The sequence below is a fragment of the Rousettus aegyptiacus genome, unplaced genomic scaffold (genome assembly GCF_014176215.1).
Source record: "Rousettus aegyptiacus isolate mRouAeg1 unplaced genomic scaffold, mRouAeg1.p scaffold_m13_p_6, whole genome shotgun sequence".
Lineage (NCBI taxonomy): Eukaryota > Metazoa > Chordata > Mammalia > Chiroptera > Pteropodidae > Rousettus > Rousettus aegyptiacus.
Genome location: NW_023416309.1, coordinates 21,989,123 through 22,003,196, shown reverse-complemented (window position 1 = coordinate 22,003,196; position 14,074 = coordinate 21,989,123). Strand labels below are relative to the sequence as shown.

General features: G+C 35.9%; 1 protein-coding gene across 1 annotated transcript in view; it reads right to left on the bottom strand.

The window, feature by feature from the left end:
- RTKN2 (rhotekin 2) overlaps nt 1–7,147 on the bottom strand; it is a 63,139-nt gene extending 55,992 nt beyond the window's left edge. Inside the window, exons 1-2 of the mRNA XM_016159181.2 lie at nt 6,869–7,147; nt 1,229–1,425 (exon numbers count right to left, since the gene is read on the bottom strand). Of these exons, the coding sequence (XP_016014667.2) occupies nt 1,229–1,425; nt 6,869–6,928 (257 nt within the window). The 5' untranslated portion in view covers nt 6,929–7,147. The remainder of the gene's footprint in view (nt 1–1,228; nt 1,426–6,868) is intronic.
- Between the last annotated feature and the right edge of the window lie 6,927 nt (nt 7,148–14,074).

Sequence of the window (14,074 nt, the reverse complement as noted above, 5' to 3'; positions counted from 1 at the left end):
AATATTTTCACTTTATAATGCCAGGGATAGACAATAATAAAAATTATTAGACAATTATATAAAAGGTATTACGATAAGTTTTTTTTAGGTATAATCTTAATTTTCAAAACATAAATATTATCATGCCAACTTTAATGAAGGAAATGAGACCCAAAGAGATTAAATAGCCATCCCAAAGAAATAGTTAACGAATATTAGCTACTCTGCACACTAGGCTTTATTATATCATAATCTCATAAATATTTTATTTTTACAGAAATCTTTCTCTGACCTGCGTTTTTACTTTACTTTTCAAGAATTTAATGGCACTGTGAACAGCCCAAAAGCCACTATCATCTAAAAAGAAACTTTTTACTAGTGTTAGAGCTTTAAGACTGATCAACAATAGGTGATATGAGACTATTTATATTAAAATAGAAACTAACATCTAGTCACTAAATTGAGTCAATTCTTAAGTCCAAATAAGACTCAGCACTGTAAATAGGGTAGGATGTAAATTTCACACAGAAATCCTAGACCTGATCCAAAGGGACAGCATAGAGCAACAGAGAGAACAAGAAACAGAAATTACTTAGCAAACCCTAAGGAACTTCACTTTTTCAACTCCCCCTGACTACATTGTGAATTATACACAAACCTGGGTATATTTTTGCATGTGTAGGCATAAAAAAAAAGGTAGTATACCAGCTTCAGTTACTAGCTAGTTAGCATCTGTCATTAGCTAGTTACGTGTCCTTGAGTAAGTCACTTGCCTCTATAGGACTTACATTTACCATATGAAGATGCGCTAGCTGATTTTTAAGGTCCCTTTCATTCAGAAGATTTTTTATCTTTTTTAATTTTGTTGTCTACCTGTTTCCATTACTCTCAGCTAGTACCTTCTTTATTAGCATACTTTTAAACAATTACTTTTTCTTTAATTTACATTTCTTTATACTCAGCTATCAATCTTGGTCCTTCTTTCAATATTCTGTCAGTTCTTGCTTTTTAACCACTTAATTTATAATATGAAAGTATTAAACACAATAAAACTGCCCAGTGAAAACTGCTACCTTTAATAGTAAGTTTGCTCTGAGCTCTATTATCAAAATGTTTGTTATTAGAGGCTACTACAATATATTTTTAAAAGCTTTGGTGATTTGACACTTGACCTCACGGTTAAATTATATTATATTTTTAATTCGAATATTTAAGTACATTAAAGCCATAAGTAAACTATGCCACTGACCATCTTCCAGGTTGATTTGCAATCTGCTCTTCTAATTTCTGTAGCTCCGATGTGTAAGCCATTATTCGAGCATTGCACACCATGAGATTCTTTACTGCATGTAAAATCTGGTCCTTCTGAGTGCTCAGAGAAAGGAGTTTCCATATTCCTTGTCGCATTCGAATTTCTAAATCTATTTTTTCTCGAATGCTGTAGGCCTTAAAAAAAGAAAGAGAAAAGCATTTTTAAAAGATAGCAAAAATCCAAAATTGTAATATTTCTTACTAGATATCATTATAATTTTGTACCATATTGGGAAAATAACAAAGTTTTAATGTATAATAGTATAAAAATATAGCTACTTTTAAAAAGCTCTTTGCAAAACCTTAATTTCTTGCTTTATTAAGAAATCTTTATCATCTCTTGGATAACCAGAACAGAAACAAAGATGAGAAACATTACATATTCTTACCATAACTGTACAAAGTTGAATAGCGTCTCCCAAATATTCCAGTCATCCCAGAACCTCAGAATATGACCTTATTTGGCTACAGGGTTTTGCAGTTGTAATTAGTTAAGACGAGATTGTACTGAATTGGTGTGGGCCCTAAACCCAGCAACTGGTGCTCTTAGAGAAGTGCCATGTGAAGACATAGAGAGACACAGAGAGAACTCCACATGACAATGAAGGCAGAGAGTGAAGTCATGAGACTATAAGCCAAGGAACACCAAGGTTTCCCAGCAACCACCAGAAGCTAGAAAATGCAAGGAAGGAGTCTTCCCTAGAGCCTTCAGTGGGAGTATGGCCCTATGGATACCTTGATTTCAGACATCTGGCCTCCAGAACTATGAGAGAATAAATTTCTGTTGTGTTAAACTACCCAGTTCTGGTAATTTGCTATGATAGCCTCAAGAAACCAATACAGTAACCAATAATAACTAATGTGAACAATACAGTACATAGACATCTTATATAAGTTGTATTGTGGGATGGCAAGATGTAGTTGATGACACTTAATTGACCAAGGAAAAGCTTTATCAAATAGCAGATGCTGAATAAAGAAACTAAAGTTTAGCATCAGGGAGATAACAAGCTACTTATCATAGTAGGCAATGTAAATAAAATCTCAGAAGCAACAGAGTAAAAGCACTGTGTTTAGAAAATGTCAGAAGTTTTAGCTGCCTAGAACAGAGATATAGAATATAGTTTGGGATATATTTTAGTTTTAAGAGTCACCATGAAACTATTAAATCATTTTAATTCTAAAAGTCTTTTATTCCATTCAATATCTTATAGTGGCCTGACTCTATATACTAGTTTCAGACGTTAACATTAAAATCCTGTAAACTAAAATATATTGTTTTGATTTAATTCACAGTGGCTTTTTAAAATTATAAATCAGATACTTTATTATACCACAAACAAGTCTAACGCTCTGGTCTGTCCATTTTTTAAATAAAGTGACCATTCTGGCTTCTGTGGTAAAAAAAAAAAAAAAAAAAAATCAACGTTATAATCTACCTTTTAATTAGATCAAAACCTGTGTTAAAAAATGTGAAAAGAATCTAATAGCAAAGGTTCCAGATATTAAGACAATCTTTTCAAAAAGAAAAGCTGAAAGTTAAAAGAGCAATAGTCTGTGAAGATTACCCAAAAAGAAAACTGTAGTAGATGATTTAACTTGACTATCCAAATCAATAGAATATACTAGTCACATGCAGAAAACAGATCTGTTTAATTGCCTTCTGAATTACGTCATGTAACCACCACACAAAAATCTTCCCTTGTACCATAACTCAAAACCGGTATATTATATAAATGTACTCATTTGCTTGTTTTCCTTCTTTACACATGACTGAACTTCAACAACTCTATTCATCTTTTCGTGACTTGTCAGCCCCAAAGTAAATTCTTCTTTAATGTTAATAATTAATTATAAGGATTATCTATGTGACCCATATGTCTATAGAAATAAACTCTGGCAGGCTGCTTAGTGTTAGAGAGTGCACATAGAGAGCAACTGGAAGCTAGGATGAATAGCTTTACCCCACAACTCAAATATAAACAGATACCATCTGTTGTCATTAAATTCAATTTTGCTTTTTAAACACTACAGTGAGGCAGCCAGTTGAACTAGCACAGTAGGCTGCACATTAGGATTACCTCAGGCAGAGAGGAAGGGCCTTATAAAAGTATCTAAGCTTATGACCTATCCCAAAACAATCAGGATCTCTAGAGGTGGAGCCTGAGCATTTTTCAAGTTCCTCTGGTGGGGTTTAATACCCAGCCAGAGTAGAGAATGACTGCTGTCCTTGAAATTCCACAGCACTCTTGCAACGGCTTTAAAGAACCAGTAGATGGCCACAGCCACATTAAAGAATCAGTTTGGGCTTCCAGGGTTTCCATCTTGTAAACGAAACTGTCTTCTCTTCATCATTTATTGATAAAAGACTTTATACATTTATAGAAGTTTGGGAAATAGTGGGAAAAAAATGTAAAGTTGAGGTTTAAAAAAACAAACCTTATTTTTAAGATTAAATATTCATTAAGGAAATGAGACATCTAGCAAATACTAACATTAGAATTCTATCCTTTAGAGCAAGGGTAAGCAAATTATAGCTTGGGTGGTGCCTATTTTTTAAAAAAATAAAGTTGTACTGGGACACAGTCACACCCATTTGTATTGTCTGTGGCTTTCAAGCTACAATAGCAGAGTTGAGTAATTTCAACAGACAATCTGGCCCTCAAAGCTGAAAATAGTCCCTACCTGCCCTTTTATAGAAATAACTTGTTGATCCCTAACCCAGCCAATTTAACACATAGTACACTATGATTCTACCTTCCCTGTTCTACGGTGACTGGATGTGGACCTGGGAGGGCTATTGTATTAACCAGTTTTGTGTTCTCCATGCAACTTCCTTTCAGTACACATGTATACTTTACACACAGAAAAAAAGTCACATTAGTTAATAAGAGGTGAAACGTGTGCCTGCAGTAGGAGTTGATGTCTACTGTTATTCACAATGAAAATAATGATCGAGTAATGAGGGTACACATTGAGCATTCAATGGTGATGGTTACTGACCTCAAAGAGGAAGAATTAGGTGCTAAAATCTGCACTGCTGCTGCCTCAACCATAATGGCGGAGTCCCTACAGATTAGGACCCATCACAGAAGCATGTTTCTCTGTATCCATCCCTCTTAGAATGTTTGAATGCAAATCTCCAGGAAGAGAATGGGAGTTCTCTAGTTCTTCAATTTTCTGGATAAAGGCTTGCTGACAGTCAAGTCAAACAGAAGCCTATGGCACTGTCCTGATTTTCTAGGTATTTAAAGTCATGTTAGGCTAAAAAGATCTAAAAATAAAACAGGGAATTAACTTAAAAGTGAAAATCTGGTTCATGGAGAAAACAGAAACATACTAGGATTTAGGAACTAAAATGGCACAAAGGAAGTACAAAGAAAATAGCTTTAGTGTTGGAATTAAGCACTAACAACAACGAAAAAAAAAAATGGAGTTGGGCTGCTGGTAAGACAACTGAACTAATCCAGATAGAAACTATTATCCATCTAATGAACATAGTTAAACTATGTTAGCTAAGAGACCAAAATAAAAAAAGATTTCAGAAGAGTATATACAGCACACATTCCTCTAAAAGAATTATGTATATTTTAAGAATTGTTTATGTACAGAATAAAATCTGGAAATTGTTAACAGTAGTCATTCTTGGGAATGGAATGGAGAAAAAACTTCTTAATTCATGTTTCTCTATATGATCACTTTCCTGCAATGAGATTGTATTACTTCTCAAATTCTATTTTTATTAAGATTTCAAAAGCTTAAACATCTGTAAGACAAGGTAGGTAGCTGTCCCGGCTGTTCAAATAATACAAAAGGTAGTAATAAAAATAGTCATCTCTCAAGCACATTCTGAGTGTGAGGGACTGCGCTAAGTACTTTAAAGACGTTCTAAATTCAAACAACTGTCTGGGATAGGCATTTTACCCATTCTATAACTATGAAAACTGACATTTAGAAAAGACAGGTAACTTATTAAAGGTTGCACAACAAGCAGACTTGGATTTGACCTTAACCTGACTCCAAAGCCAACACATATTCTACGCTGTGCGTAGTCAGAGATCATGCCAAGGATCGAATAGAGGTGTTTCACTAGTATATGACCACCTCGAAATCTTTGGTCCTATCCCTATTAGATGGCAAATTCATTAATATCAAAGGAAGTACACTAAATAAAAATTCAGTGTTAAGTCAAGTATAAAATTCCTGTTAGGTTGAAACCTATTATTATTTTGCAATTTTTCTCCAAGATACAAAGAGAAGAAATTCCACAACTCAATTAATTTAATTCCTTGCTGCCTAAGCAATCCTTAAGTATTGTACCTTCCCACATGTAAAAACCAGTTCTTACATATAAATATTTTTTATTCAAGGTAGCTCAACTTCTTTCATGACCTTATCATCTTGTCTAGACTATTACTGCTCCACACAGCTCAATAGATATATTCGAATGGCTACGCCAACACCAATATAATAAGTGCAAGAAACTCAACAAATCGTCAATTCATTAGAACTCAAGATTTTGTTATCAAGACAAAGTACATAAAAGGAGAGAGCAGAAAAGCACTTTACATCAAAATGTATGAAATATTTGAACATGCTGGCATACAACAGCATAAATTACTGAGAAAGGAACTAGGCTTCTTTGCCTGATTGTTAATGTTTTGCTTTATTTTTCCCAGTATTATTGAAGATTTCCTAACAATTCTACATCTGCAGAGGTTTTTAAGGTTTGTAGAAAAGATAACAGGTTTCTAAGCAAAGATAGTAAGTTAGACCATACAAAAAAGCTAACATTCTACCAATTTCAACAAAACTGGCAATTTCGTAGGTTTAACTTATTTCAGAAGCAGGTAAAAATTAAAATGGAAGTGAAGATCCAGCTTAAAGACATCAGTATTTTCTTTTAAGATCCTAAAGTCATGGTTTAGAGTGGAAAGAATAACACTTTAATAACTGATTTTGCTAAGAAATAATGTTGGTCTATATTAAGTAGAAAAGTTCCTAACACATTTTATATGACTAAATAGAAAACAGCAAAAACTTCTATCCAACTAAAACAGAATCCATTATCAAATGAACTTTATCTAAAGCTCAGAAGTTGCAGTTTGCTTCTCCATCCCGCCCCCCCCACACACAAGTTCATGTTGTGCGTAGACATCGCAGTAATTGTGCTTTCCATCAAATCTGGTAAAATAAGCGAACTTGTCCTCTATTGGACTCGGGTGGGCTTCTCGAAAATCCTGGAGCTCATTTTCCTTGCATTCCGACACTTGCAAAAAGACGAGTGCCCAAACCTTGGGAAAAGGGGTGCAGGCAGCAGACAGGTGCGCCCGGAAACGAGCCGCGGGACTCCGGCTTCGCTTCCCCATTCCAAGCCAGTTTCAGCCCTAAGAAGTCGGGGGTGGGAGCGTGCGAAGATTTCCAAGCTCCATCGTACTATACCCTCAAAAGTGCAGACTCCTAGTCCTTCCCTTTGTTTCTGGCCACGGCTGAATAGGAGAGGTGAAGTGGGGGCTTTCCCAACGACGAGACAAAACGGCGGCGTCCGGACTTGAAGCCCGGCTCCCTTCTCACTCACCTGCTGGGCAGGAAGCCCCGGCAGGCCGAGTTCGCGACCCCCCAGGGTCTGCACCTCCATCTTCAGCGCCGCAGCCAAGACCGCCACCACTCCACCGAAGGTAAGATTTGAAAAGCCCGCCCCTGGCTGCAGCCGCGGAGGACGCCAACCGTCCGGCCGTACCAAGTCTGGTCTGGCCGCAGGGGGAGTGGGCGGGGGGCCTTCACCAGCGCGCTCTCGCGCAGTGGGCGCGCTCCGCGCCCCTCGCCTCCCGTGCCGGAAGTTTGCCGAGACCCGGGTTCTGCGTGCGGGCAGGCATGTGCGGGCCCGCGGGCAGACTTAAAGCCCTGGTTGGGGTGTGGGCGGGCCTGGGATAAGAGGGGCGGGGCTGTAGGGAAAGTGTACCACTGAGCGCACCTGACCCAGCTCAGGGTTTAGTTAGGCTGGTGGCTTTTGAAGCACGTCCTTTGCGCTTGGGCGCCTTCTGCCTGCATCCCACCGACGGCTTTCCAAAGCACTTGGGGGCCGGCTGACCCAAGAGTGCAGTCGTTGGGCTACTACACAGTGCCGCTAGGAGCCCATGATCTCGCTCCCCAAGACCCAAGGGACACTGCTCTCAGCGCTCACTATCTCAAACAGCACAGAATTGTCACCCAGGGTCACTCAGATCATGACCTTATTGATCAGGCGGATGATGTACCATGTCAGGCATTTCACAATGTCTACCCTCTTGCCACCAACATTTCTTCATAATTACAGATGTCCCTTACCCAAGTAGTCAGTCTGCTCTTTCTTGCAGACCTCTTTCTTTCCCACCAACATCCAAGGTGACAGCAGAATGAGGTATTTTCCCAGAGCCCTATTTCTTACTGTCCCGAAAGACCACTACAAAGAGTTCTGTTATTAATCGTAATGGGAAAACGCAGAATCTTTAAAAATCAAAATCATAATGCAAAATATTTCAGGCCCTTATAAGGTCCTTAAAATCCATTGTCCCTGACCTATCCTGACTTCCTTCTGAAGAGGCAACAGGACATCTCTTTGGCTTCTAACATTTTTTATCCTGAGGGAAGAACCTACCCTCAGTAAATAGGGTGACCATATTTTTTTATTTGCCTGAGACAGTCCCTGTTTGGATATGTTATCTCAATTTTTCACCCATCTTGCACTTGTCCCATAATGGATATTAAATTATATGGCCATTTTACCACAAGGCACTTTAAAAAGTATGTGATTTGAAGACACATTTCTAAAACTGTAAGTGCCTTCCTCCCAAATGGGCAATTTGCCTCTTTGAGGCCTTTTAGACTAGGTGATACTAGAAGCTGCCCAGGTATTAGTGACCCTCCCCTTACATTCAGAATATACAGGTTATTAGAATTAACCTATATCCTTAACACACAACTATAAAATAGGTAAAGCTCAAAATTACCAACACAGAGTTCATTTCATTCTCTCTAAACAGAAATCTGAATTCCAGAGTCATTAGGTATCCTTCACCTAGTACCCGCCTCTCTCTTATGCTTACCACGTTGTGACATAATTATCTCCTATTTAAGGTGAGCTGCATGAGGCTAGTATAGATCCTGACTCATAAAAGAAGTACACACAGGGAGCTCATCATCAGACATATATTACTTTTCATATAACACAGCTCTCACATCAAAATAGTTAATGAAACCATCATTTTATGGAAACGAGCAAACCAACCAATTTTAAATTTGACACTGATGTAGGAATATTTGATGAGTAAATGTTAGGTATACAACTGCAGATGCATTTATTTATAATACTCAAAGACAGAGATTCAAGAAAGGTCATATTTAGTAATTATCTGTAGAATAGACAGCTGCTATTAAAAACCTTTCTCTTTGGAGAAGAAGATATAATTTGGTCCTATCTCCTTATTATTCATCAAAGGATGTGCCCAGGAAGTGCTTAAGATATAACTATTATGTGGTGATTAAAATACTCAAAGTAGGAATATTGCTTCCTTATTTATCTCCAAGTCCTTTCTTGTTACCGCTAGTTTCATCAAACAATTTTCTCTGGTGTGTATACTGTACATAAAAATAGAATAATCCGTGGAAACTACCAAATGATTAGATTTCACATGGAGTAGTTTGATTAACTTAAGAATGAATGAATGAAACAACTCCCAGAAAGTAAAAAGTACAGTACTACCTTTTACCATGGCAAATGTTTGAAAGATAACATTTGCGCATCTCTCATGTAAGAGACAATAACCCACACTCCTTGGGCTCCAACAGTAGGTGGGTGCCCACCCAACTGCTTAGCTGTAGGAGCCTCTCCTGGAAGTTGAGTGATAGAATTACTCTCCTACTAATAATACTTCCCATTATAAATTCTACATTTAATGGTAATTATAATATAGGTGCTAGTTATATTTAATATAACAGATAATATTTAATAATTAACTAATTAATAGAAAATTGGCATTTAATGTAGATAGGAGAGCCAATTTAGATAATACTAATAAATGTTCAAGTATATTTTTCTTCTCTTTACCTTCCGTATTTCTGTTTTTAACTCTCTAAAGGCCAAAAGAAAATATGGAACTTGAAATCAGCACTCTTACATGATAGATCCATTATTTTCAAAAATGTGATTTGCTCCCAAACAGGTAACTGTTGTGGTTTTTAACATCCTCCTAGACTCTCTTAAATTAAAAAATAATGCATATTCTATTTTAAAAATTCACTTCCTTTGCTCATCTGTTACCTTGTAGGTAATGAGTTTAGAATGAACTTTATTTTATAGGCTAGGGCTGTATTTTGAATTACATACACAAAATAAGAAAGAACTACAGTAAAGATGTTATGCAGAAGTGCAGCATTTGCTTGAATGAATAGGTCACAATTTACCAACACTTGAAGTATCATATAATCATAAGGAGAATATGAAATACAGAGTCTGAGGACTTATTAGCCCTATAACCTTAGGCAAGCCACTCAGTCTTCTTATCTATAAAACAAGTGTAATAATACCCAGCTTGTTTTTTAAAAGGTGTTGGGAGGCTCAAATGAGATAAGATTTGTGAGAGTGTTCTGTAAACTGGTTATCCAACACAAACGTGAGGCATCGCTACTGAAAGAAGAAAAATCAGTTCTTAACGTGCAAATGTACAGGACCCACAGAACACTGAGAATCGAATGAGACAAGCTTTTGTAAAAAAAGGTTATATAGATTCAAGATATATCACCTACCACTGAAAAATTATTCACATATATATTATATATAAAGAACTCTTACAAATCAATAAAAATCCAGTGGGATATGGTCCAAAGTTATAGTAGGTATATTGTAGAAGAGTAAACCCAAATGGCAAATAAAATATGAAATTTGAAATTTACAGATCGAGACCCTAAAAAGATAATATTTTATAATTACAAGATTGGTAAATATTAAGAAGTTTCATAATACTAAGGATTGGTGAAGATACAAGTCAGAAGGATATTATTCACTAGTAGAGGGGATGTAACATTGTTCAATAACTTGAAAAAATTTAGAACTATTTTGTAAAGTTAAAAATGCGTGTACCGGCATTTCTACTCTTGAGTATATATATCCATAGGGAAATTCTTGCAAGTGTATACCAGCAACATTGCTCGTGATAGCAAAATTATTAAAATGATTCAGATGTTCATTTCAGGAGAATGGCTAAGAAAATTATGATGATTTATTCAATTAAATATCATATATCAGTAATAATGTATAAACTGTGTAACATTATGTCTGAATCTTAGAAATACTGAGAAAGCAAGTTACAGAGGAGTGCATAGAATATATAATTTTAATAAAGCTGAATACTAAAAGAATCTAAAAAATATATTGTTTAGGATACACATATGTAGTAAAAGTTTATATTTAAAAGAAAGAGAGTACTAAAAACAAAACTCAGGATAGTGACTATCTCTGGGAGAAAGACAGGGAATGGGATGGAGACAGAGCATGTCGATATAAAGCTCCTGGTAATGTTTTAGTTTTTAAATTGGGTGATAGGTTCAAGAGTATTCATTGTAACATTTACGTGATAACTTACACATATATTACATATATTTTATATACCTTAAATGTTTTATAATAAGAAATAACTCTAAACTATTTAAAATATTCTTGTACAAGTCAAACAATGATGAAAATATATGGTATTTTAAAAGATCCTTACTGGCAATACTTGCCAGTACATTTTACTATGAGAAAGTGTAAAAGGCACAGCTACAATATAATGATGTCCATGTCCAGTGAGAAACAATTGGTCTCTTAAATTTATCTGTGAACTCTTAAGAGCCATTGCTCAGGAGCTTGGGTTGGGGGTGGGGTGGGTGGAATTTGCAAAGGATGAGAGGTTTTGTCAGAAGGTGGGGATCAAATTAAATGCAATTTGAGTTATTACTGTTAATGTAATCTGCATATTACTCATAGGCATAAGGATATTCTAGTGACATTAAAATCAGAGAGCTCCTTTACTGAGCAAGCAAATCAGCCAGAGAAATTAGTTACATAAATTGAATAAATGGTCCTCGAACTGTGGCACACAAAAACTTTTTAAGGTTTATGTAGGCTTGGGCAGGTTTAAAGGAATCATGGTCAAGATCATCCGCTTATAGCCCCCATCCTAAAATTGATCTAACTAAGAATTTGCCTGCTATCTAGGCCTCACGTTGGTCTCTTACAATCACCTTTTCCCACTTGACAAAGGAAAGGCATCACTTTTACCCATTCCTACTACACTGCCCCAGGGTAAAAAACCATCTGGAGCTGAAGGGACAATTATATTTATAGGTGTTGATGTTACTATAAGCAATGAACCAGGGGCTCGGTGCTTAGATTTATGAAAATGAAAACAAGATGTGGACTTGATGTTGAAGGCTGTGCCATTCTAGCATTATTTAATATTCGCCCATGTATTTATAAAATAACTGAAGGGGAAAAAGTTTTCATTCATCTCGTTATGAACTTCATTTCCAGGAAAAATTTACTTTTGATGTATAATATTGATCCATCATAATTTGTAACATACTTATTTTGTTTCTATCAATTGTGTACTCCCATAATTTTAATAATGCAGTCCAAAAGAAAACTCTTGACAGTTAAATCTTATACTCACATGAAATGTAAAAAAATGTATAAAATTCCAATTTACGTGCATATGTTTGTTGCAGAGAAACATTATAGGATGAGCAATAAAGGCCTCTAAAGCATAAAAATGTTTATGTAAGCATAATATTCTGTGGAGGAAGTGGAATAAAAATGCATATTCAAATAGGATAAGGAACAATGTAAAATTTCAACTTACAAATAATGTTGTTCATATATATTTTTAAATGGATGATGTTGTCTGGGTATCAAACCTTGAACATTTCAGATTCCACTGTATACACTTAAAAAATGTAATGTTTTAAATTTTAAATTATAATTATTTTCAATACACCGGCAATTACAACCTTTGTAACTCTTTAAACATATGCTAAAACATAACAGATACTACCTTAAAAATATGTAAGGGGGAAAGTTTTTTAAAATTCTCTAAGATGTTTTATAGAAAAAAATTTGAAAATTGCAATTTAGATATCGAATAACATCACACTGTAATTACTGGCTACATCTATGTCTAACAGAAAGGCACACTTACAGACTTGCTTTCTCAAATTTTTCTCTGATCCTGCTGCCTCCACTTACCATCACCCATCACAGTTTCTTTCATGTGCACCTCTGGTTTCCCAGACTCAGAGACTTCTCTAGGTAATTTTTTTTTTTCTTTAGATGCATTAATGCCATCTATTAGGCTAAGAGCAAATTCCTCTCTTTCTGCTTTGGTTCTGGAAATATTCCCTTTATAGATATTCACCATTGCTTTCTCCTTCTCAAGAGTATCATGGCTATTATTGGGACTTTGCTCTTTTCCATAAAACTTTGAATCAGCTTCTCAAATTCTTAAGAAATAAAGAAGCAAGACTGCTGGAATTTCTATTGGAATTGAGTTATATTTGGAAGGAAATTATATATTCAGGATATTGGCATTTCTATCCATGAACATCAAATGTTACAAATTTACATCTTCTTTAATGTCTTTCAATAAAGTTTTACAGGTTTTTTACACATAGTTCTTGCATATCTTTTGTTCCATTTATTTTTGGATTCTTTATATCTTTTCTTGCTATTTAAAATAATTCTTTAAAAATATGTTTTCTGCTTGTGGCTAGTGTATAGAAATAGAACTGATTTTTGTCTATTGGTTTTATAACTAGATACTTTACTAAATTCTCTTACTATTTCTAATAAACTATAGGGTTTTTGAGGGAGTATTCTATGTAGACAACTAAGTTTGAATAATAATTTTGATTTTAAGAGAAACTCAACATGTTATCTTTTTCTCCTTCTCCAAATGTAGCCACCTGAAAAAGTTGCTCAGTGTCCCAACGAGGTCCTATTTACTGATGTTCACTTGGAATGTGTCTAAAGAGGAGAAGGAAAAGACAATCTTTCAGAGACTAGAACAAAGAGCCATAGAAAATAAATGGACTGGAAAATCCCTTCCAGGCCTAACCAAGGAACACTTCTCTCCCCTTGGGATAGAGAATCCTTACAATATCTGCCCACTGGGCCTTCATACCTGCTAAAGACCAGCAACTGCTGTGTCTTCCATTCTTCTCCTAAGTAGGAGTAGTTATTGAGGTTAACCGAACACGTTTCACCAGTGTGTATTAGATGTTTAGGGAGCAGATGACCTATCTATTTAGTTCACAGAATTTTTGGTTCAAGAGGAGCCACACCCAGATATGAAGCACACTTGTTCCTGGTGTAGGGACTACAGTATATCCCTCATAGACCCTGCTCTTTGAGCTTGATGTCCTCACTAAATGGCACTTTTGGTTTTTCTTCTTCCAAGAAGAGTACATATTGCCTATAGGAAAGAGAGTGAATTGAATATTCAGTGCCTAGAAAGACTATTGTAATCAGTGTCATTCATCAAATGTTTCTGGTTTGGTTCATTGCCTCATATGTTTGCCTGCTTGGACTGGAGTTAGCCATGACTATGAAGTATGCTTTGGCTGAAGAACCATAAGCAGAAGCGTCTGTACATCAGCTTTAAGAGCAAGTGTGTGATTTGCTATAATTTCGTTTCCCTCTGTCCCAGTGAAAGGCAACTCTCCAGATGGTGGATGGTACAATATCCTGGGTTTCAGACTGAGGGAACCAAAG